The sequence below is a fragment of the Podarcis cretensis genome (genome assembly GCF_951804945.1).
Source record: "Podarcis cretensis genome assembly, chromosome: 1".
NCBI lineage: Eukaryota > Metazoa > Chordata > Lepidosauria > Squamata > Lacertidae > Podarcis > Podarcis cretensis.
The window spans coordinates 94,882,058-94,907,344 of record NC_137170.1 but is presented as its reverse complement, the minus strand read 5'-3'; the positions used below and the strand labels follow the sequence as shown (position 1 = coordinate 94,907,344).

Here is a 25,287-nt window from a genome sequence, read left to right as displayed (position 1 = left end):
CCCTGCTTCCCTCAAAACAAAGGGAATCCAACATCACACGCTCCGCAACGTAAACCCATCACCCGAGATATAAACACACCACACACATCACCAAATCTCGCCTCCAGGTCTCGCCGGGGCGCTGGCAGCCCAGCCTGTCTCCCCAACCAGCCGCCGCCGCCGCCGCCGCCCCTCCGCTCTTTACCTGTTCGGAAAAAGGCATCCACCTCGGAATCGGGAACTGCCCCTTCCTCCGCTGCCCCCTCGGCGGGGTTCATGGCTGGGCTCGCGGAGGAGAAGCAGGGGGCTCAGCAGCAGCAGCAGCAGCAGTCACGGCAGCAGCAGCAGCAACGATCCCGGCGGCTGGGTAACATCCAGTGAGTTGGGGAGGAGGAGGAGGAGAGGAGAGGGGCGAGAGAGAGAGAGAGAGAGGAGACACACACACACACACATATACACACAGGCCAGGAGGAGAGAGGGAGGGGGGAGGGGAGGGAGGGCGTGTAGGGAAGAGAAAGCAGGGAGGGGAGGGATGGAGGAGCCTTCAGCAGCAGCCAGCCCGGGCGAGCCCCATCCCTGCCAGGGGGTCTGCTGGGATCTTCGGCTACTCCTGCCTGTCCTCGGGGGGGGGGGGGTCCCCGCCTCCTCCGCCTCTTCTTCTTACCCCAAAGGCGTGTACACACACACACACACGCACACGCACACACCAGTAGCGCCTCACGCTGCGCCCGCCCCCTCTCCTCTCTATTGTTCAGACCTGCTCTCTGATCGTTCTCTCTCTCTCTCTCCCCCACCCACCACCACACCTCCTCCTCCTCTTCAGCTTCTGCCAGCGATCCCCCTTCTCCTATTTGTTCCACGCGCGATACTCTCCCCCCACCCCACCCACCCAGCTAAACAAACAAAAACCCACCCACCCGAGGTAGGGATATACACAGAGATGACAGCTCAGTTTTCCCCGGGCGCCACCGCTACTACCCACCCGTCCCCCCGCACGGCAACACCCCCATCTCTTTTTTTAATCCTCATTGTTGCAAAGCAGCTTTGGCAGGACTTCCTGAAAGGAGGCAGGAAAAGCTGGGAGGCGACGAGCCGCGTAAAGGGAAAGAGAGGGTCGCGTGCGCTTGAGGGAGAGGGGAAGTGCCCTGGGCGAAGATCAAAGGGGCTTCCTCTCTCTCTTCCCCTCGCCTCAATCCCCTTAGTTCGCTCGGGCCACCTTCCCTGTCATCGCAGCCTGCCTTCCCTTCTCTTTCTTTCTTTAGCCCACCTAAGCTCCTCTCCCCCTCCCCACCCTTCCATCCTCTGATGATTCACCTCCGCTTGCCCTCTCATTACAGAAGCAGCAATTAAAATCCTTTCCTTCTTAACCGGAAGAGTAACAAGCAAACAAGAGGGTGTAAGAGCTGGGCAACGTTCAGGTGTGCAAGGAAATCCACGGTGGGCAGCCAGAGAGAGAGACGGGAGGGGGTGTCTAGCTAAGAAAAGGGCAGGGAACTGGCTCCTGTTGAATTTCAGAGAGCGAGAGGTGGAGGGAGGCGGCAGGAGAGCGGCTCCACAGACGTCACTTTGGTAATTGTTGCAGACTGTTGTATCAGTTGGTTTCCAAACAATAATTAGGGGGCTTGACAGTTTCCAGAATAGGACCTGAAGTTCCATTTCTAAGGTTTGTGTGAGAGAGGAAGTGGAAAGGGAAAGGGAGAAAAAATACCATGTTTCCAACAAGTCACTCCCCGCCCCAAAAGATACTTCCAAGGTAGCAGCTTTGCAGCTTAGAATTCATAAGAAGAGCTGCCTGTGGCATCAACACTCTGCATCACTTGTTCTGCCCATTTCCACTCACTTCCTTCCCTTTCTATATCAAGTGAGTGAATTTCTGCCTCCTAAAGGCTCCCAAGATGATGCGTTTAGACAGTGGAGATCAATATTTATATGAGGGTGGGGGAAAGTGCCTCTGTAGCTCAGCCAGGCCAGGATTACATGATGGAAGCACTTGGAAGTATAAGTGCTATGTCCCAAAAGACTCCATATAAGTACTAATTGGAAAGATACATACATATTTACGCAGGACGGAGTGACACTGGATAGTGTAACATCATAACAGACTCTGGTTTTTCTGTGTTTTATGCTAATCTTGCTCCATTCAGATCAGTAACGTGTGCCATTGTAAAAAAAATCTACTGTTAGATTTCTATAGCACTTGGATACCTTCAGGGGTTGTTAGGTATTTGTACCCAGATGGAGCATCTAACAGTATTTATTACAATGGCTTCAGAAGTATAACACCCACCCCCACAAAAATATTTAGACATCACAGAAAGGTTTAGAGGTTGTGAGATGGGATCAAACATTTCCTTCTTGCAGCAGTATCCAAACTGCCTTGTACTATTTAGTAACAGTTGGCCTGGCTGTAGAGTTGGACACACCTTTCATATCTCAAAAACTGTTGTCTGGAGAAGAGAATCCAACCAGTGGTTGGTAGCATGACTGGCTGTTGTGGAGAACCATTGTAAAGACATGATCAAAAGACAAGACTGGGGTGATATACCCCCTCTAAACTACCCACTTCCCTCCTCCCTCTGTTGAAATCAAGAATGTAAGCTGCTGGTGAGCAAGGGACTGGCTAATTTTGCTTATGCTACTTTGTAAAGTGCCATGTACATAGATGCTGCTGAGCGATAAATTAGAGGTAATTAAGAATGTAGGAATAACCTTGCTGGAACAGACCAAAGGCTCATCTAGTGCAGCTTTTTGCTGCAACCAGACGCCTATTGGAAGAAAGACCACAAGCAGTACATGTGTGCAACAGCACTCTCCCTAATAAATAAATAGCCTTCCCCAATAAATGCTCCCCTCCTTTTAATTAGCATATTCTGAATTCTCATAAAAGCTCCCCCCCCACTACATTTGCCTTATGAGAACAAGATTTACAGTCAGAAGCTATAAGCTTATGTCATAATAAATTTTAGTCTTTCAGGTGCCACAAAACTGTTAGTTTTCCAACTTCCAGTTGTTGCTTGTTTTGCCATGTGTTCCTGTGTCACCTCCAATGTAAACAACATCCTAATTCTAGTCTCTGTCATGTTCCTGGCCTGCTTAACATAGCTAGCTCCATACACTGTGTCCAGTCTCCCGAGCTCTCCAGTCAAGCCTGCTCCAGGTACCAGCAGAACTGAGCTTTGGTGGGTGAATGCAAGGGGCAGGACCTTCCCAATTATGGCAGCAACACTGTGGAATGCCCTCCCCAGGAAAGTCCACCTCGCTACATCTTTGTGTACTTTTCATCACTTTGTCAAGATGTGGTTCTTCTAGGGAGCACTTTGGAGGACAATGGCAATTATAAGACTTTCCTTCTGCTGCAGTGATAGAAAATGGCAAATCAGCCTGACTTTTTATTATTGCTTTTAAAAAATGAGTTTTGTTGCATTTTTGTATTATGAACTGCATTTATTATTTTATTGCAAGTCATTTTGAGTTCTTACAGGAAAAGAAGATTGAAATAAATAGATAAGCAAGAATTCCACAATAACAATCAGCTTTGGTTGATCTTCCTGATTTGGCAGTACAGCCTGAGAGGTTATGCTGCACTGACATTTGCCTGGTTATACTCCAGGAATATCTGAGGCTGCCGGTGGGCTCCAGTCATTGCAAAATCTGCCCCTGAGCACAAAGGCCTCACTTCAGAGCCATAGTTTATTGGTAGAGCACATGCTTTGAATGCAGATGATCCCATATTCAATTCCTGACATTTCTAATTTAAATAAAAGGATCGGCTAGTAGGTGACAGGAAAGACCTTTACTTGGACCACTGTCAATCAGAGTGGCCCATCCTAGACAGACAAATGATAGTCTGATCTGGTATGACAGCATATTTACTGATCCTAAACATTTCTATATAAACAGGTGTGCCTTTAGAAGGAACTTCACTCACCACTTGCAGAGGGAGCAAACAGAGCAAAGAAAGACACTGTGAACTGTAAAGGTGCCATTCACGAAAGGCATAATAGGCAGCATCCTTCACCATATTTCAAGCAACATGCTTTTATTCATTTGAAACACATGCATTTCCTGTTATGATTAAGTATAAATAAAAAATTAAAAACCTTAAACAATTATCTTAAAATTAAGGTGCCACTCAATGTTTATGGGTGAACATTTTTTTGCACAGCAGGAGACTTTGGCAAAAACAATAAAAAGGTCCCCAAATTTCCTGCCTGACAGACCCCTCCCAAAATTTTACCTTATTGGCATGAGTTCATCCACATTGTTCACTACCTGTTTCAATTCTTTTTTTTTAAAGTGTCTTCCCCCTGACCCCAGCTTTATTATTCCCCAAAATGCAATCTAGCCAATCGCAGAAAATGATGTGAATGTGATGACATCATAAGGCCAAACAGCTACTGAGATTTAGCACTGTGACGACATCATTGACGGCACATGTAACCAGTTCAGTGAGGTCAATGCTTTGTGCCTCACATTACTCTCAATCTGGATTGGCAGGGATTGCTATGACAGCTGCTACTTCCTCCTCCTAAGTAAGATGGGCACAATTACACAACCCTTTTCACAGCTGCTGCTGAATATATTAGACTTGGCCTTTCCCTTTTACCCCTTTTGCTGAATTCTGTTTTCTCCCTTCTTATGGCACCACCTGGAAGGATAGATAAATGTTGTTTACTGGACCAACATCTCAATAACCTTCACAACACTGCTCTTCAAATGCAAAAAGGAGTGATTTAAGAGGCAATAAATCTGGTTGCGCAGGGTATATGAGAATGTCACACATGAGCTTGTAAAGGACTGCTGGGTATTGCTGCAGACCATGATGTGGTGATTTACTTCCCCATCCATGGAAGATACTGGGGAAGTTAGCTCACTGCCCAGTCCAGACCTCTTGAACTGCTGCAGCTGTGAAGAGGGCAGAGGATGGAGGCAGAGCTGGACCAAGGAGAACCCAGGGAAGGAGAAAAGACAGCTGGAAGGCATCCCATGAGAGATGAAAGTGGAGCGGCAAACCCCAGTGGGTGGTATCAGGAACAAACTATCACAGACTGGGGTGACCAGAGTGTCCAAGGAGAAAGGAAATTAGAGCAGAGGTCAAGTGGAGAACACTATTCCTAGCTATTTCATTGCTTCATTGTTTATTTATTATTTCATAAAATTTATACACCATTTGATTGTAAAAAACAACCTCAAAGCAGTTTAAAAACTGATTAAAAAAATAAAATCAAGAAAAATTCGCAAGCATACTTTAAAACATACAAAAATTATGATCTTAAAATAGATTAAAATTACCGTACCTCCACTTACTAAGCATCTGGGGAGGCTTGTCTAAACAGGAATGTTTTTAACAGAAAGCTGATGAGGGCTGTCTGAGGCAAAGGACAAGATGGTACTCCCCCTCCCCATTCCATGTCCAGAAGTTGTTCAGCTAGGGTTGCCATTTATCTGGCTGAATGTCCGGGGAAAACCGGACTTATGGCAGTTCATGCCGGCACTGCTGCTTTTGGGCAAAACTTTAAAAAGCTCAACAACTTTTCTGTCTGGATTTTCACTGTTTCAAATACGGTAACCCTAGCCGGGCATCAACAGCATCCTCCAGAGAGCAGCAGCCTCTCTTAGGGGCCACATCACCAACTACATGGCCCTCATGGTTCTGTCCTCCAACAGCTCTCTGTCATTTTTACTCTCTGCCCTGAAGCTGTGCAGAAGGTACTGTAGGAACACAGCACACAATTTGTAATACAGGCAAACATTATATGCTGGACATATTTATATATCTGGAATTGAAGGAACTAATCTGATGCAAAATAAACTTTTAAAGATTGCTTTTTTCTCTTGCTTTGTATTGAAATATAAAACAAGGTTTGCATTGCACTGTGAAAGACTACTGGTTCCCAAGTGCAGTAAGAACTACCGCTAAATGAATCTGACTATGCTTACTGGAAATCAATGTGAACCTGTCTTTTAAATTTGGATATTCCACAGTACTGATGAGATTCAAAATTATTCATTCATTTATTTATTTTTAATCCCTGGGTAGCTTTGGTCTATAGAACTGGCTGTGCTGGAAGGAGTATGCAAGAGTCTCTAGCACACTTTTCAAGCTGGTCATCTCCCCTCCCTGTATATTGCCATTTAAGAGAATCATAGTGCAGTTGATGGTAACAACCTGTCCCCATTGTTCACTTTATCTGCCTAACCTGGGTTGCCAAGGGCTCATCCCACCCATCCAACACAAGGGACACAAAGGCCAGTTCAAAGTGAGACTGCCCTGGCACTCAGTTCTTCCATTGCACTGACCTGGATCACATGGCATGGTAATTTAAACTATGGCTTAGTGAGACCATGCAAATGTGCATGCCTCCAGTGAGAAGCTTAGACACTTTGTTCTTCCCTGGTCCTTTTTTACTGTTGCAAGGCTAGTTCTTGGCTACATACCATGGTTAGTGGGGAGAAAGCTTAGCCCCAAGGCCTAGATGGGATTGCACACTATGCCAAACCTTGACTTAGATTTACAAAGCACTTTAGTAAAAATGACTAGGGAGGAGAAAAGTGGCTGAGAGCTCCTCTCCCAAATCCCACATGTCTGAGCAGTCTTACTAAGCCATAGTTTGCTTTACCATGCTGCGCAAACCAGGTCACTGTGACTAGAGCTTTTGGCAAGAAACAGGCACTGAATGCTCAGCGTTACCAAAGAACACAACCCGTTAACATAATAGCAGCTAGCCTTTCCTTCTGATTATAAAATAAAAAAATTCCTTCCAGTAGCACCTTAAAGACCAACTAAGTTAGTTTTTGGTATCTGATATCTGAAGAAGTGTGCATGCACACGAAAGCTCATACCAAAAACTAACTTAGTTGGTCTTTAAGGTGCTACTGGAAGGAATTTTTTTATTTTGTTTTGACTATGGCAGACCAACACGGCTACCATTCTGATTATAAGTTAACTTTCATTGAAGAACCTTAGAATAGATCAGGTCAATGTTCCATCTAGTCCAGCATCCTATTTTCCCACTGGCCAACCAGATGCCTATGGGGAACCTGAAAGCACTGAGCTATAACTAGAACTATAAGCTGCCTCCTGAATAACAAAAACAATGTCCTGCTTTCAATGTCACAAAGGTTCCAGGTGGAATTCAACATTGTGCTCTTCCGACTGTTCCATCTGCATAAGCATTCTTACTTGGTAGACAGAACAATTCCTCCTTTCTCCCTCCCCCACTGGTTCTAGGGATTCTCCTGACCACCTCAAAGCCAAATTCAGGGACATAGGGGTTGTGTAGTGGGGAGAGAAGAGGGAAAGCCTTGTTCTGCAAGTGAAAGTCCTTGAGAAGTCCTTGAGAAGGCAATACCAGAAACATATCGGTACTTACTGAGCAGGAAGATGGTATGTACATGGAGTGTCAAGGGTCTTATTGTCAGTTTTTCCTCTTATTAGTCATGTGCTCACTCACAGGACAATTAGTGTTCTATTTCCACACATGGAAGTTATTACCCTGAAATTATAGCAGCTACTACCACTAGTGAAACTGTATGGCTTCAAACCACGTGAGCGTGCTTGGCAATACAAACCACTTTAAAGTTTAGTGTCACTGCTGCTAATTTATTATTATTATTATTATCATTATCATCATCATCATCATCTTAATCATCATCATCATCATCATCATCATCATCATCATCTTGCCCTTCACCCTAAAGTCCCAGGGTGCATGGCAACAATTAAAACACAATGTTAAGAATAGTTTTAAACAACTTATAATCACAAAAGTAAGGTGGGTACAGCTCAAGTGTCAAAAACTAGGGTCATGTAGCAATAGCGGTCATGTAAACAGTTATGATGAATTAATGACACCAGAAGCCAGGGCTGGCTCTATCATTAGGCAGAGTGAAGCAACTGCCTCAGATGGCAGATCCGGAGGAGCAACACACCTCCTGTGTCAAATAAGCTAGCCTACTCTGCACCTCCTAAGGTAGTCTGCTGCCCTCAGATACAGTGGAATATATTGTTCCATTAGCAGTGTCAGAGTAAGATTCAACTGCCAGTCCAGGCAGATTGCGGATGTGGAATTTGGCAGAAGGACCATTTTGTCCTTCACCTCAGGCAGCAAAATGTATGGTACGGGCCCTGCTAGAAGAATTCTGTCATAACCACTGTCAAAAGACAACTGGGCCATACTATTGCAAACTACCGCAGGCAAACATGAAAACACGTTAACAATTTGGAGAAGGATTTTCATCTCCATTAATACCAGCACAGAAAATGGCTTTATTGCATACTGACAGCAACAACTTGAATGTAGTCACTTGTCACTCTAAAAGCACAAATAGAGTTCAGTAGGGACAGCAGTTTTGCTGTTGTTCACGAATGAGCACTTAAATTATTGAAAGATTCTTTTGTAGCAATCACTTATTTTTCTATAATTACTATAAATGTTTGCATTTATGCTGCAGAGCAAAATACAAAGTCATAAAATTAATAAACAGAGAGGTATGTATAATCTGTCTATCTCCTTCATGGGCTGGTGCTTTTAACTATTCTAGGGCAAGGGTTTCAAGTATATTTCACTTTGGGTATATCAGTCAAAAAAGCTAAAATGCAGCACTTAGGATGGCTCTCAGTGACAGCTTTTAACACGAAGTATCAATAAAAAAGACCATAAATATATATGAAAAGGTCAAAAAGAATAGGTCTTGTTTTCTTGCAGCATCAGCAATCCTCCACAAGTAAATTCAATAAAATCCCCATACTATCTACTTCTGGAGTAGTTCTATTGTCTTCAGTGGAAAACCTCCAAGACATGCAGTTTTTATTCCACAGTTTCATTGCCTTTACAATTGCCTAACTGGTAGCCACACCATAAAAACAATGACTTTTTTCATAACAGTACATAGTCCTGATGAACTATCAATAACTTTCTATGGAAACAATTGCGAAGGCCTTGGTTTAAGTGGCACATGCCATATTTTTCCGTCTATAAGATGCCCCCAAGTATAAGACACCCCCTATTTTGGGGACTCAGATTTAAGAAAATGGGGGCAGATGGCCCAGTGTATAAGACACCCCCTAATTTTTGACATTATTTTTTTTTGGGGGGGGGAACCTAGTCTTATACATGGAAAAATACAGTAATTACTAAGAACACCATGCTTGCTAGGTTTTATATATCACATAATTTATTTAATAAGCTACTTGCAAAGTAAGTTAAGACATCAGCACACAAGAAATGAAGAGATCTGGCAATTCTGAGAGGCACTGGATGGCTATGACCTATCAAACACAGAAGAATTTGGTTCTGAGTAAATAATAACAATAGGATTATGCTGAAAAGCTACAGTTCTATGCACACTTGGTAGTAAATCCCACTAAATTCAGCACAATTTGTTTCTGTAAATAACCCTTCCACAGTTCTGCCAAGCTAGATTATGAGAAGAACTGAATAGAAGAGTACCAGATAGGTCCTTGAGGGTGAGAGGCAACATGTAAGGCCTAACTAGTAAAGCATAACAACAAGTCTTTAAAAGCACTACCAGTGTTGCAAAGTCTTTAAGTAATCATGAGCTGAACTCTGCTAGCTTTGTGAAACAAGGGAAGATGCCTTCCTTCACATCTTGCTTTTCTGAAGGAATCTTGGCAATGCAGGACACAAGGCCTCCTCACCTAAGGGAGGCATCTTGGCAAGCTCTTGGGCACAGTTTCATGATATCCTTAGCAGAGATGCAGATTGCAGTTTAAGGGCCAAGGAGGGGAAAGCCATTCTGGATGGTGAGGGATTCCCTTCAAATATGAGAACTGGGAAATGAAGCCTACATTCTGCAATAACCTACTTTGATGTCATGCCAGCACTATGCAAAAGCCTTTTTTAAATTTTCTCAGGCATGTTAATTTGTGTGTTTTTACTGTTGATACTTGGGTTTTAGCCTGTTCTCTTACTTGCTGTTTGATTTTATTGTTGTTGTTTTATAAAGCTTTTATTATTGTTTATTTGTGCTGTGTTTTTTATATTTTACTGGAAGCTGTAAGATTGTTTTTGAAGGATGACGCATAAATACTTTAAAATAAATAAACAGATGAATGCTTTAGATTTATTGGAGAAATAACAAGGTGATTACATAATATCAAATTTCTCTAGGAAGCTAGTAATAAATATGGTGTAAGTAAGGGCAGATGCCATGTTGGACCAAGAAAGCAAAACACGTGAAAGAGATGAGAGACTTCTAGAAACTTGGTCAAAGTACAGCATTTGTCCATCATGCTTCCACTGCATGTCAGTGAGCATGGAATCAAAGGTAGTCATCCGAGTAAATAGCACCCCTTCCAAGTTTACTCCACTTCTCCTCAGAACCCTTTGACCTTTTTCTGTAACTGCTCACATCCATTTCCATTCAGTTTTGCCCTGCAATGGACAGAGCTTTGCTGTTCATGCATAGTTACTGTACTGATGCCTATACATATGTGGTTAAACCAGTATCATTTCATGTTCTGCCATTTTAAAATGAATGCATAAATAAATAAAAATCTCTCAGTATCTTTCTGGATGCTCTTGTATATATATATATATATATCGGCACCTGAACACCATTTATCCTTCCTTGTTTTATGGATTACCATATAGAAACTGTATGATTTTTATTGTTTCATTTATACTGTGTTCTGCCTTAGGTGCACAATGTGATAAAAAACGATTAACAAAATCTATAGATAAGTAACCTGAGTGCCTTCCTGAAATGCCGCTTTTGTGCAAACTGGAGCATTTCAGGAATGCAGTGGCACAGCACAGTGCCACTGCCACTTACCTGGGTGGTACCAGGCAGGGCAGGATAGTAGTGAGGTCAGGGCTTCGCAGGCACACTGGTGCAGTGCTAGAGGGCTTCACACAGCCCTAAACTCAGCTTGCCCTGCCTCACCCCCACAATAGCCACATAAGTGGCAGTGACACAGCACTGCCCCACTACCTCAGCAACACCTGGTGCCATGACACACCCCAGTATTTCAAAAGGAGAAAAACCAGTGTGTTGATGAAACATGTATACAGACTGATTTACAGAGGAGCTGTGGGGAAAAAGAAGAACCTCTCAGACCATGCCTAGAAATAATGGGACAAACAGAAGCAATCATGGGACAAAGGGGAGTGTGGGTGAACCCTTAGTCAGTAGACTGGGTAGTGTATTCGCTCCAGGTTTTGCACAGTGCCACACACAACTGACTGCCAACCTCACCCACTTTCTCCAAGAGAAGAAGCATACCACTGAAAATATGCGACCAACATAGGGTAGGATTAAAAAGGTAAATGGACCCCTGACCATTAGGTCCTGTCGTGACCAACTCTGGGGTTGCGGCGCTCATCTCACTTTATTGGCCAAGGGAGCCGGTGTACAGCTTCCGGGTCATGTGGCCAGCATGACTAAGCCGCTTCTGGCGAACCAGAGCAGCACCTGGAAACGCTGTTTACCTTCCTGCCGGAGCGGTACCTATTTATCTACTTGCACTTTGATGTGCTTTCGAACTGCTAGGTTGGCAGGAGCAGGGACCAAGCAACGGGAGCTCACCCCATCGCGGGAATTCGAACCGCTGACCTTCTGATTGGCAAATCCTAGGCCCTGTGGTTTAACCCACAGTGCCACCCGCATCCCAGGGTAGGATTATCCCACCCTAAATGCAAAATGGGGCTTTGATAAAGTACAGCTAGATTTTTATTTTACATGTGTTGCTCATTGAGTGACATTTATATGTAGCTTCTGTAAAATGCTTTTTCTATTAAGCTGTAAAATGTAAATTTGGACCTCAACTGTACAGAACAGAAAGTCTCAGGAAATGGTATAACAACTTCTTTCATTCTGCTTAGTTTCAATGAAGGTAGGATTGATTGACAATCTTTATTACTCAACAGCAGTTGTTCAGTGGCCTAAGGGAAATAAAGCCTGAGCTCAGTTCCAAGTAGACAACTGTCCAAATTACAGTATAGCATAATCACAGTTAAACCTTTTTTGACAAGTCCCACCAGTGGGGCCAAGAGCCTATAAAGCAGAATAACATGCTATGCTTTGAACTGATATTCTTAGGTCAAGTTTATTTACTTTCTTTTCACACTAATATTCCACCATTCTCCAAGGAGTTCAAATCCTCATACAACAGCAACTTCACAACAACCTTGTGTGGTAGGTTGAACCAAGTTGTCTCTCTTCTGAGCAGGGATTTGAACAAGGGTCCACAGGTTTGCATAAAGTGTAAGCCAATTCATGTTAAATGTTCTTGAGAAAGTCTCCCAATACTGGAGTGCTTTCTGGAGCAGAAAGTCCTTGAACTAAATGTATAGGAGTGTGAAGGTAAGATAACTCCCTTTAAGTTCTTCTAAATCAATTTCATGCCAAAGAGAACCAATATATCATGAGATTCTTGGAAGCAACAGGCAGAAATTGCACCAACTTTTCTCCATTTTCAGAGTTTCATTCTAACTTGGCTGAAGTATCCAGAGATGAGCCTGGCACAAGGGTTCCACTAAGGACATCTTTGTGTTCAATCAATGTGAACCAACTATGCAGCAAGATGGTAGATAGAGTGGGCAGGCTGGTTCTTTGCCTTCACACTCTGTCCCGACTATAATATTGCTGATTACTGTTAATATTACTGAAGCATAAAGGGCATGCGTTGAGCAGTACTTCAAGCACAATTTCAGAAATATGAACGTTCCCTTTCATGCAAGGGTGGGGGACCCCTGCATCTGGAATAGGATAGGCAGAGGTGCCATGGCAGAAAATTGATACATAAGTCAAGTTATTTGTCACTGTCAACATGTGTTATTTGTGCCAATTCTCATTCACTGGAAATATCATCAGTGATGCTCAACAATGTGTTCATCTGCACACAGGGAAGATGCCATGTATATTTGAAATGTGAATTTCTTCCTTTGAATTGCTGGCTGGCAATGCAAAGGATCTTTCTCTTCAAATGAGCTGCTCCCTCAAAGGAAAAAATGTTCCTCTGCATCATTTGATGGCATTGTGATATCAGGTGATTGACAGTGTGGGCAGCTAGCTACAAACACAATTGAGGATTATACTTTATGCATCTGATGAAGTGAATTCAAACCCAGAAAATCTTATGCCATAATAAATTTGCAAGTCTTTAAGGTGCCACAAGACCTTTCATGGTTTTTGATCCAGCAAATGACAGTCTTTGACTAAGTCCCAGTTCAATCAGTGGGACTTAGGTTACTCACAATCGACAGAAATCCCATTGATTTCAATGGGACTTAATCAAGATTACAAATGCAAGGCTCATATCAATGCAGAAATGAGCATGTTTTCTTAGAACTAAATCTTACTCTCTTTGCCATGGCTCACACACTAGCAGGGCTGGCCCAATACATTTTGTTGCTTGAGGCAGAACACGGAATGTCACCTCCACACACACATCAAGGTACATAGTACTAAAGGCTGGTCAAGTTATTTTAACACCTCAGCCAGTACATCCCCAAAGCATCTCTCCCTGCATGGAAAAATACAATTTGCTGTCCTTTCATGACATCTAACATCTTTCAGGTGCCTGGGGTGACCACATCACTCTGTCTAATAGTAGGGCTGTTCCTGCTCACAGGTAGAAGTATGCCGAATTCCATTACTTTCCTTTCCAAGTAGTTGTGCATGGGATGGCAACACAAGAACAAGCTTTTTCTGCAGTGGCTCCCCATTTGGGGAATGTTTTCCTCAAGGAGGTTCACCTGGCACCTAAAGATATATAATGAAGGCGCCAGGTGAAAACGTTCCTCTTCAACCAGGCCTTTGGCTGATTAGTATTCTATAGGCTTTTAAATGTGTTTGGGGAGGGGTGTTGTTTTGTTGTTAAACTATTTATTTGTGCTTTTGCCTTGCATTTTTATCTTGTGAACCACCCTGAGATCTTGTGATGAAGGGCGGCATACAAATTTAATTATTTATAATAATAATCCAAAACATGCCTGTGAGAGGGTAAGTCCAACTAAATTCAGTGGTGCTTACTTCTGAGTAAATGTGCATGAGAGCAGACTGCCTGTCACACAGTCTCTGATTGGCTGGATTGTGTCCTGCATTTATAGGCATGTATGGCAAGAATTCAAAAAAATCCTTCTTAACCACTAAATTGAACAGTGAACACTGTTTTATTACCACATGCATTCACTTGAGTGTGCTTGTAGGACATTAATTTCACACATGGCTGGGCATAAATACAAACCTGGTTTCCAATTCACCCTTACAAAAGATGTGTCAATTAAAAAAAGAAAGAAAAAGTTTCAGTCTTGAGTAAGAGGGCAAAAAACCTCAGTTTGCAGATATACTGAACGAACTGCATCAAGTCTACCAATTGTGTTATTAACTGGTTTTAAAAGATGCACAATGATCAGGAAAATAACATGTATCTTAGGGTGGACATGTGAAAGCAACCTAAAGAAATCTTAGAGATCAGTGGCCTAAAAGTGATAGAGATGCTGCCTTTCTAACAAGGGTATAGATACTTCAAGACTACTGCTATTTTGTGGGTGGAATTCAACTGTGTGCTGGTAAATTCAAGTTAGGTTATTAAAGTGGATTTGGAGCTCTTGCAAAACATACTTTTGCTGTTTCTTCTTTGAAATGGCTTTTGTGACAAGGGAAATGATGAGGAAATGCACTGACAAGTGTGGGATAGCAACTGTTTGAAGCAATGTCACATAACTTCCCTACAATAAAGCAGGATGAATGCTCAATAAACAGCCAACATTGTATAAATTCCCAATAAACTTTGGGAATTGTAGCCTATTAAATTTTACTACAGTAGACCCATTGTAATAAATGGACCTAAGTTAGTTGTGTTTATTAATTCCAATAGACTTACTCTAAGTATGACTAACACTGGATAAAACCCTGTGCAAACAAATCAGGACGAATCCTCAGTAAACAGGTCATCCAGGAGTGACTTATGTGCTGCACTTAGTTTCGAAAACCCAGCACATCTTCAGATTTGCTTAAGTACAGATGGTAAGATTTTGCCATTGCTACCCTCCAAAAATGCTTTGTCTGATGCATTTAAGATAGCTGCATTAAGAATGACCTGAAAACTTGTAAAATTCATTGTCAACAATGTGGTTTCACTGAACCAGAACAGTGCAACACTTATTTGTTTTGCTATTTGAAAATCCACAGCAGATACTGTCTGACACCTACAGGCTACCTAGTGTGGGCAAAATAAATTTAGGCAGAGTGGAAATGTTCCCAGAAATCAACATTCTCAGTTAATTGTAATTCTTACAGTGGTAACTAGCACACCGATATGTCAGTGCTCCAGACACCTGCAAGCTAGACTACAATAATGATTTAAATACTAATTAATGCTGCTCTAAACATACTACTAGAGTCAGCACAAGAGAAAGAAAGATAACCATACAAAATTTGCAATGGTAGATTCAAGTCTCTAAGATAAAGGTACTGCTTCAATTACAAAACGGCCTCGGTCCAGTATATCTGAAGGAGCGTCTCCTCCCCCATCGTTCTGCCCGGACACTGAGGTCCAGCTCCGAGGGCCTTCTGGCGGTTCCCTCACTGCGAGAGGCCAAGTTACAGGGAACCAGGCAGAGGGCCTTCTCGGTAGTGGCGCCCGCCCTGTGGAACATCCTCCCATCAGATGTCAAAGCGATAAACAACTACCTGACATTCAGAAGACATCTGAAGGCAGCCCTGTTCAGGGAAGTTTTTAATATGTGACATTTTAGTGTACTTTTCATCTTTGTTGGAAGCTGCCCAGAGTGGCTGGGGAAACCCAGCCAGATGGGCGGGGTACAAATAATAAATTATTATTATTATTATTATTATTATTATTATTATTATTATTACATCTACCTTGTTTTGCTGCCATAGTTGCAGCTAACATCCTTAAGGAAGCTATTTGAAAGTACCCTCAAAAGAGGATGTCCATTATTAGTTAGATTTCCCTCTTACACACACACAATTTTTCCATTTCCGTCAAATTTCCATAGACCTCCTCTTCCAAACAACCACCTGCTTAGCTGCTACATATCTCTGCATCCTTACTCTAAAAAGAAACTTGTGCAACAATTAAAATTAGAAAGTTTTTAAAAATACAAATCTTTAATATTCTGGACATTACATGCTAGGGATTAGTCTCTTTAACAACATGCCTGCTACAGAGAGAAAACCAGAGGGGAAAATCTAGAAGGTGATAGGACTTTGCTGAATGACTGGATTATCCTTTTGTAACCTTGTACTAGTCTCAGTTGACAAGTCCAGAAAAATCTAATACTGCATAAGGAAAATAAATATGGGTCAGGTGTATTATAACAGTTTAAATTACAGGTCAGTGTAGGTGGGACAGATTAAAATGTTCCATGGAGCCTAAATTAAGGCTGATTCTAGATAGGGGCTTAATTTGTTACTAAAATATCACAAATGGATCATTAACACTTATTAAAAATTATTGGATTTCTTGAGAAAGAGTAAGGCCATATTAAATGGGGCAAAAAATATAGGCTGGGATTTTGATGCCAATGACATCATGCGGACACTACAAAAATGTTCCCATAAAAAACACCTTCTGGAGCCCCCCCCCCCCCCAGGATGTTTTTTGCTTCCCACTATAAACCATAGTTGTCCCCAAAATAAGACCAGAAAGCAATGCTATACAGTATAGGGCTCAGCTGAAATATATTTTGCAAGCATTTTGCAGCTCCCCCCAAACACCCTGTGTCTTCAGTGAAGATGGGGAAAAGGGATTTTAAAGGATGTGGAATCATGGAAGCATTCCTATAACCAACACTTCCTGACTTGCCATGCTGCAATAAAACCATCATAGCCGGAAAGACAAGCGTAACTGTGTTGCCAAGACAACTGGGGACAATACTCTGCGTCTTACTGCACTGCTATGCTACCCTATGGTGGTTCCACAGCAGCACAGATATACAGGGAGCGTCACTCCAGTTCCTTAGCAACAAGGATACACCCCTTCACAGCAGTCTGAGCTTGATTGGCCTCAGTGACATCACCACATAACCAAATCTCACTGGTTATGGACTGCTGTTATGTCACTGCATTCTGTAAATGAGTCCTGACTGGTTGACAGAACAGCTGGGGAAGAAACAGTAGCAGAGCAGGACGTTTAGAAGGTTTCAGACAATAGAAAGTCCTCTCCTTTGGAGGTGAAATTTCAGCAAAGTCTTGGTACTACAAAAGTGTAGAACAGTTTAAGGGGGGGGGGGAATTATGAGCAAATAATATTTTAACCATGCATTCAAATAAATGAAAATGAATGCCACATTCTGATTCTGACTTTTGGAGCAATGTGTGAAGTAAGTCTTATGTAAACATACAAAGGAGTGGATTGAAAGAGATTTCATTTTAGAACTAATTCAGTAAGAGGAAGGAAGAGCTACTATTTGAAAATACAGCACTAGCAAATTGGGACAAACTCCCTAAAGTATAGAACAAGCCACCTTGAGCTTTGAAAGGGCAATAGGTGCAGAGTAGAATCTATTAACATGCTTCTGCAGTAGAAAGGCTAGAAACTGTTAGATGAAGGGGAGGGTGAATACATTTGTCACCACATTGCTTACTCCATTCTAACTTTTTATTATCAATTTCCACAGAAGGTCAGCCTGGTGCCTATAGTAGAAAATCGCATAAATTTATTGGCCTAATGCCAATGGAGTTAATGTTGCTAAGCTTATAATTTATTTTCAAAATCCAAACCGACAATGCAAAAAAAATGCAAGTTAAACCAGCAGGAATCTTTGCAAATAATCACTGTGCATTAGTTATATATGGAATTTTATATGGGGCCACTGCCTGGGGAACTATCAGCAGAAGCTTTAGATCTAGTGATGGCCCATTCTTAAACAAGATGAGAATATCAACAGCTGCAGCTCGTCTCATCCCTACATTGCAAGCCCCCCTCTTCTAAAAGTCTTTGTCCTGCCTTTCTCTCCCAACAATGGTGCCTCTCCTCAAGACAGTGGTATAATAGTACAGAAGCCCTATCCACCATTATATAAGCCTATGTTCCTCACTGGAAGGCCCTTGTGGTGATGGCAAGCTACACATTGTGAGCTCAAATTATTAGTGAAATGGATGAGGGGAAAATGCTGTTGCCGCCCCCCCCAAAAAAAATAGTGTCTCCAGTCAGACCACTTGCCCTCACATTTTCCTTTTGGAGGAAGCCCAGCAAACAACCTAATGGGCAAGAACAGGTAGGATTTATACAGCAAGGAAGGGAAGAAAAGGAAAAAAGAGAACTATATCCAACACAAATAGAAGGGGGTGGACTTCAGTAAGTGATCCACAGATTAGTAAGCAATTGGAGTCTCTCAGCACTGCCTCTTGCTACTCAAGCCCTGTGGTGGGATGCAGCTCAATCTATGCTACTCGAAGTCTGTGGACCTGTTTCAATCACATGTAGCCAATGCAGTGTCCTTCATGTTGGACTACAACTCCCATTAGCCTCCAGTCAATAAAACCAATTGGCCGGGGATGATAGGAGTTGTAGTTTACAATACCTTGAGGGCATCACATTGGTTTTGAGAATACTGAGTTAGACAGCCCGTCTCATTTTAAGATCACTTCCTATGTTCTCACACTAGGCCTTTATGCAGATGTATAGAGTGAATTGTAAAATTCATGGCAGATCCCACAATCTACTCTGGAGTTTTGGTACAACATAAATCCAGATTCTATAACGCTCTCCAGTGACTTGATGGAAACTTTTCAGGGAGTGAGATGAATTAATGAGTGCTATTCATTCCCATTATGAATCCTTATGCCTCCTTTTAAACATAATTTTATTTTTATAAAAAAGCTTTATTCGGTAACGTAAGGGTGCTTTTTTTGTTTACTTGTACAACAGCAAATAACCACTTCTAAAATCAGCAGTCTGTAGTTACTGCACCTTTTCTAAAGGCTAGGATATATAAAGGAGGTGATTATATAAAGAGGACCAATATAGGTTGCTGAAGAAGGATGCAAGCTTTGCTGATTTTACAGAGCTTTTAGTTTCAAAACACAGCATAATGTCATAAACTTTGTTTTCATTCCACTCTGTCCAAGCAAGCAGGTTTTGTAAAACACCAAAGTTTGTAGCCATGAATGTGGGATTCATTTAGTTCAGCCAAAACGTCTTGAACAAATAACTCCTACTCTGGAAATTATTTTTTAACGTGAGCAGCCTATTAAGATTCTACATCCATGCAAGGGAATGCCAGTACTTTACCACATATGCATTTCTAGATAAGTAATGATGCCTGGTTAAACACTAATAGGAGTACATGGAACTGCTGTTAAGTCTATACACACCTTTCTGTTTTAACTCAAACATTAAACTTGCTATCCACTCTCCTAAGAATTACCTTCTGACCTTCTGACAGCCTAATCTGGTCCCTCCTCTCAGATCTAGCTATTTGGTTTGGAACTTCTCATTTAGATTATTGCAATGCATTCTCTTAAAAATGAATTGGAAGCATGCTGTAGATGGTTAATAGGTACAGCTTTCTCTATCATTGCATCTCCATGCTGGGGGAAAGCAAGATCAGTTGAATTTCTGCCTGTATGATTAATTTGTTAAATCATTCAAGACAAAAGCAGCCTTCATGATGTAATCAGTTTTGGCCAGGGACTGCTACTTCAGTAATTAGAGCCAATTAATTCATTGCTGTGCAAATGAAGAACACCTTCCAACAGAATCTAAACAGCACGAGATCTTCACAGGATATACCTAATAACTTGGAATGTGGCTTTTGGCTCCAATGACAACAAATCTGAAAGAAAAGCAGAAATCTGGCTGAACATGACCAGGAACACATGTTTATGGGATAAGAGCTATTCAGCATGAGGACATTATAACAACTACCTGACATTCAGAAAACATCTGAAGGCAGCCCTGTTCAGGGAAGTTTTTAATATGTGACATTTTAGTGTATTTTTCATCTCTGTTGAAAGCCGCCCAGAGTGGCTGGGGAAACCCAGCCAGATGGGCGGGGTACAAATAATAAATTATTATTATTATTATTATTATAACTTGATTGCCAAATTAGTAAATGTGAAGCTTCAAGCAAGTTACTAGGGTCCAAAACACCTTTTTGAGCAAAAGAATTTACCTTACTAAATACTCTCTAGCAGTGTGTGTGTGTGTGTGTGTGTGTGTGTTGTTGTTGTTGTTGTTTAGTCGTTTAGTCGTGTCCGACTCTTCGTGACCCCATGGACCAGAGAACGCCAGGCACTCCTGTCCTCCACTGCCCCCCGCAGCTTGGTCAGACTCATGCTGGTAACCTCGAAAACACTATCCAACCAGTGTGTGTATATATATATATAATTTGAATTTGCCATATTCTCTAAAAATATTCTTTCAGTTAGGTTGAGCTGCCAGGCTACAACCAAGTGAAAGCTCATTTACCTCAATGAGATTTACCTTAAAATCTCTTGGTACATTGGGAGACAAGGCAGCTGTGGCTTCTCCCACCCCAGTCCTTCATCAGTCCTATCATCTCAATCCCTTCACCCGATCTGACTCCAGGTGTGCTTCAAAGGAGGTAGGGGGAGGGGAGAAATGATCTAGGATGGGAACAGGCAGCAGAAGTCATGGCTGCCTTGGGAGATTTAAAGTTATAAGAACGTTATTCAGGTTTGAACGCAGCAATCTTACAATCAGATGAACAGCCTGTTCAGCACTCAGAAAAAGGGCAACGCCATGAGGCAGAGAACTACAGCTAGTTTATACATCTTTTTATGTAACTTGATTAAATTAGTAAGGCCCAGGTGGATTCTAGGACTAAAACTGCCTGATATGAAACATTACCCATGCAACTTCCAATTAAACACCTGCCTAGGCAATTCTTACCATTGTAGAGGCTCATCAGCTTGCTGAGTGTTAATGTACACTAGTAAAAACGATTACTTTGTAAAAGCCAGTGCTACTTTTTTAAAAATAAAAAGGTTGTTTTGAGTGTGTGTTAATTATCCACTAAAATTATATGAATGGCTGGACAAATTAACAGGTTTGACCACATAACTGAAGGTTATTTCCTTCTTATTTTGACTTACATGAGAGAAAATCCCATGAAGTGCAATGGAGCTTACTTTCGAGTAGACCTGCACAGGACTGCACTGTTAAAAGTCTGGTCACTTTATCACTTATCAACTCACTGCCCAGTGGACAAAGGGGCTGTAGCTCAATAAGAGACTATCTGCTTTGCTAGCATATGGTCCTGCATTCAATCCCTGGCAATTCCTCCAATTAAAAAAACAACTAGGTGGCAGGTGATGTGACAGACTTCCACCACCCACAGTAGACAAAACTGGGCTAGTGATGAACAAATAATCAGATCTGGTAGCATATAAAACAGCTTATGTTTCTAATGTAACAGGCCCTCAGAAACTATCCCTCAGGCTCATTTTTTTTAAAAAAGCTAGGATATTCTGTTTTTAAAGCTAGGATATTCTGTTTAGATTAGGATATTCTGAAAGATGGTCCTTTACAACACATTAAAGCATTTTCTAACACTCATCATAGCTGAAGTTTTAAAGATTCCAAAATGTGCCAGAGAAACAGACTTTAAGAGTTTGTGGCCGTTGGACAGTGAGCTGCTATGAAGATAAGATGCCAAGGTGGAAAAAGAGGTTCCTATATTTTAATCATCAAGCAAAAGTATCAGCAGCTGTGGCTCTTCTCACCTCTGCAAGATAAGTGGCACCCATCAAAAATCCAGCTTCTATATAACTATGAAATATATGGCAGTCAAATCCCCTTTGGTATATGGTCACTCTGTATGAGGAAACTTTCAAAATGCAGCACAGAGGTTAAACAGGAGAAACTATCTCACAGTGCAATCCTCTCACCATGTCCACTCAGAAGTAAGTCTGATTGAATTCAATGGGTCTTACTCTCAGGTAAGTGGGGTTACAATTGCAGCCTTAAGGAAGTGACTACCTACAGGAACTAGGCATGTGGGGCAAAGTCTCCCTCCATTCCCAAATAAAGATCAAGTTGACTTACCCATCCTCTGATATTTTCATCAGCTTCAGTCTTTAAAAATCTCTGCCATTAAAGGTTGGTTCCCTGAACCACATCCACTTTGCAATCATTCCAGGGGTGGGGGGCACAAAACAACCCAAAATGCCCTTGTAGAAATTCTTTACAGAGGTGGGGAGGGGGAGAGAGAATCTTCTGAGCAGCCAATCAAGCGGCGTTTGCCAAGACTGTACTCCGTACAAAGCACATTCAGCTTTGTATTCAACAATATGCTCTACTAATAGTTAACATAAATCATTAGGGTAACTTTACAACATAAAAGACCAAACCATTTAATCTGGATTGTTCTTTTATATATCCCCCACTTTGCAAGGTTGCCATGCAACTGACTTGTAGCTAAGCAGCAATAAGTAAGTGACGATGCTATTGCTCCCTCTAGTGTAAATATGCATTATTATTTATTAAATTCATAAAAGTCTAGAAGCAATAATTTACCATCCCAGCCAGCAGAAGGAAACCACCATGCATTCCCCAAAGACAAGAAGAATTACTTATAAATAATTGCTGCACATTAACAGGTTTGCCTGCTGTGTTTTTCCTGGCGTTTGGGGTGGCCCCCTCTTTGAGAATGTTTCTCTGTGTAAATTCACTGACACTTAAACAAGTAGTGCTGACATCCATATAATGGGCCAAGTGCTTTGTTAAATGGGATCAGATTCTGAGCTAGCACAGATCTGCTGAATTCTGTAACTGGGACATCTTTCACCGTTTCAGTAATTTCCTCCTTTGGCACATAGTGAGTACATGGACTTCTTCACCTTTTATAGGAAGAGGTAGTGGGTGGCAGTTTCATCACACAGTGTGCAAAATAGTTCTTGCTGCACATGTGCGCAATTTAACAACCAGTCCTGTGAACCATCTGCTTCTCTGGCCATGCTATGTGATGCTCTTCCTTCAATGTGCTTCTGAAAGGCATATCTCAGTAACTAGCAAGCAGACAAAAAGTTAGAGCCTAGTGCACTTCCTCTAGAGAAGGGTCTTTTACCATTCGTGTTAAAGCTATGAATTAGGGACTTGCTAGTTTCACCTTAGCAGTGAATGAACTGGCTGTGTGTTGTGCATAGATCTATATTTCATATCAGCCTGACATATTTATATGTTACAGTAAGAGTTGTACTGCTACAGATATAACCTTAGGTGGCATAACCTACATGCATCTATGGGTCAATGAAACTAGCTTGATAGGAATCAAATCAAACAGATACTTGGACTGTCATTGGATCTGTAAATAAATGTTGTAAAAATTGCCTCTGGTGAACAAATATTACACCTTTTGTTACCTATGGGTGAAAAAGTTGTGTGTGCTGTTTTGGGATAGCATGGGGTATATATAATTCTTCAAGGTTAGTCTTCCGAATTGAAACTATGTGTGTTTCTGATTTAAACTGAAATCACTACCTGCCTGGTTGGTTTATTCTATGGAGGTTGGAAAATCTGGCATTTGTGGGGCTTGTACTTTGTGGAACCTCTTTAGAGACAACAGCCACAGATATATATTTCTCTTTATGCAAATCAGCTATAGAGACTCTCCTTAAGAGTTGGCCACGCTGGGGAAATCGATTTAAAGCAAGCTATGATAAAATCTTACATTGGAGTTTGTTGAATTAATTGATAGCTGGGTTCCTCACTATAGTTCTTTTGGGAGCCATGGGGCCAGGTGGCTACATGGTAAGGAATGGGACGGGAAAAGAAGAAATAACTATTTGCTTAAGAAGAAAATAGAAGGGCAAGTCTTTTGCAGCTTATCATGTTGGCACTGAAAACCATGATGCAGGAAAAAGAACTGGATAGTAGCCTGTAAAACACAGTGAATGAAGCAGTGTATCCTGAAAAGCAATTTATGCAAAGCAGGACATTAGAACAGAGAAGGAGTCAGACCACCATGGAATTAAGAAGCAAGTTTGCTTTCATGCTAAGCACAGGAATGAGATGTTGGAGAACAGTTTTTTCTCCAGGATCAGTTAGCAGAGAAATCTTGTGTTGTGCTAGATGGCAGGAGTTGTGGAAACGCTAGTGTAAGCGTGGCCTCAAAACCCACAGTATTCTTCACAAACTCTACATGGGACCAAGGTTTGATCAACATGAACTACAGCTTATTATCAAGCACAAGGTGGCTCCCAGAGCGTTGCCTTTCCCCCCCCCCTCACTTGTCGGTCCCAAGCTGTTCCCTCACATGTTTCTTTGAGCCTGCTTCTTGAACTCAGGGTAAGGACCAGGACTGCCCCCATGCTGGGTGACTTACCCTTATACAAAAATCAGACCCAAAAGGGAATTCCTTGTAGACATAGCCTATGAGATTTGCCAGGAATCTCAGAATCCTGCTATTCCTAGAAGCTCTAACTTCATTACACCACCTTCTCTAGGGTGATGTCTTCTCTATACCAGGTGGGGTTGTCCAGGAGAGTGGTACTGGTATCTGCACTATGGTAAGGTAGCTAATGCAACACTTCCTCTGCTCTTCACAGATATCTGATTTAGCCTCTATCCCCAGGACCCTCTCCTCCACACACAGGGCTTGGTCCATGTCTCTTGGCCCTTTCTCTTCTTATCCATTTGTTCAGAACCCAAGAGCATCTCCCTCCAGCTACCCATTATAGGTCATATTTCATAGTTCTTTCACCACTTGAAACTTTTTAGTGAGCAATTATAGTGTCACAGAGAAAGAAATGGACATCTATCATATACAGAAGTGCAGGAGTAAATGCTGATGTGCAGGAGCGAATTGTAATAGTCCCCCTAGCCACGCTTCCAACCAGAGTCTAAAACACGAAAGCAACTGCAAGGAGCTTGTAAGTAACTGAGCCTCACAGCCGACCCCTACTCCCATTCCCAAGTCTGAGGTGTTAGGAATCTTGAGAGAGAGGCACTTTCCAGAGTTTGCTCTCTTCCTGCCCTTTGAGGGCCTGGCTTTTTGGAGAGCCGAGGTGGGACAATGGACATGCTGCTTGTTAAAGTGTTAAGCATGCCTCCACCTATACTCAACTTGTATATTTGTAAATAAATTCAAACATTACAAAACATCATACAGTGGTGCTGTCAGGGTAGGACTTTAGGGCCCTCCTCATCAGAAAGAGCAGGAGGAGCACTTAAGGTAGCAGGGCTGGCTTACCACATTTTGAAGTGTGGTATTACCATTTTAAGGAAGGTGGCTGGCTCCCCATAAGACCTTTAGTCCAAAAGGCTAAAATTATCTAGCTGCATCACTATGCCACAAACCTCCAGAGATCTCCTTCCAAAGGAAACAAAATCCAGATAGTTGTTGTACC

The 25,287-nt window shown here is 42.0% G+C and overlaps 2 protein-coding genes across 15 annotated transcripts in view; both read right to left on the bottom strand.

The window, feature by feature from the left end:
* KALRN (kalirin RhoGEF kinase) overlaps nt 1-22,284 on the bottom strand; it is a 492,818-nt gene extending 470,534 nt beyond the window's left edge. For 4 of the 14 annotated variants that reach the window (XM_079992494.1, XM_079992500.1, XM_079992501.1 and 1 more), the window contains exon 1: nt 185-409. In XM_079992494.1, coding sequence (XP_079848620.1) covers nt 185-257 — 73 coding nt within the window. In that variant the 5' untranslated portion in view covers nt 258-409. Of the gene's footprint in view, nt 1-184; nt 410-21,985 lie in introns of those variants that run through there. The other 10 variants (XM_079992481.1, XM_079992496.1, XM_079992492.1 and 7 more) reach the window with 5 other exon arrangements.
* LOC307226175 (uncharacterized protein) overlaps nt 1-25,287 on the bottom strand; it is a 244,021-nt gene that overhangs the window by 71,958 nt on the left and 146,776 nt on the right. The gene's annotated exons all lie outside the window — the stretch shown is intronic.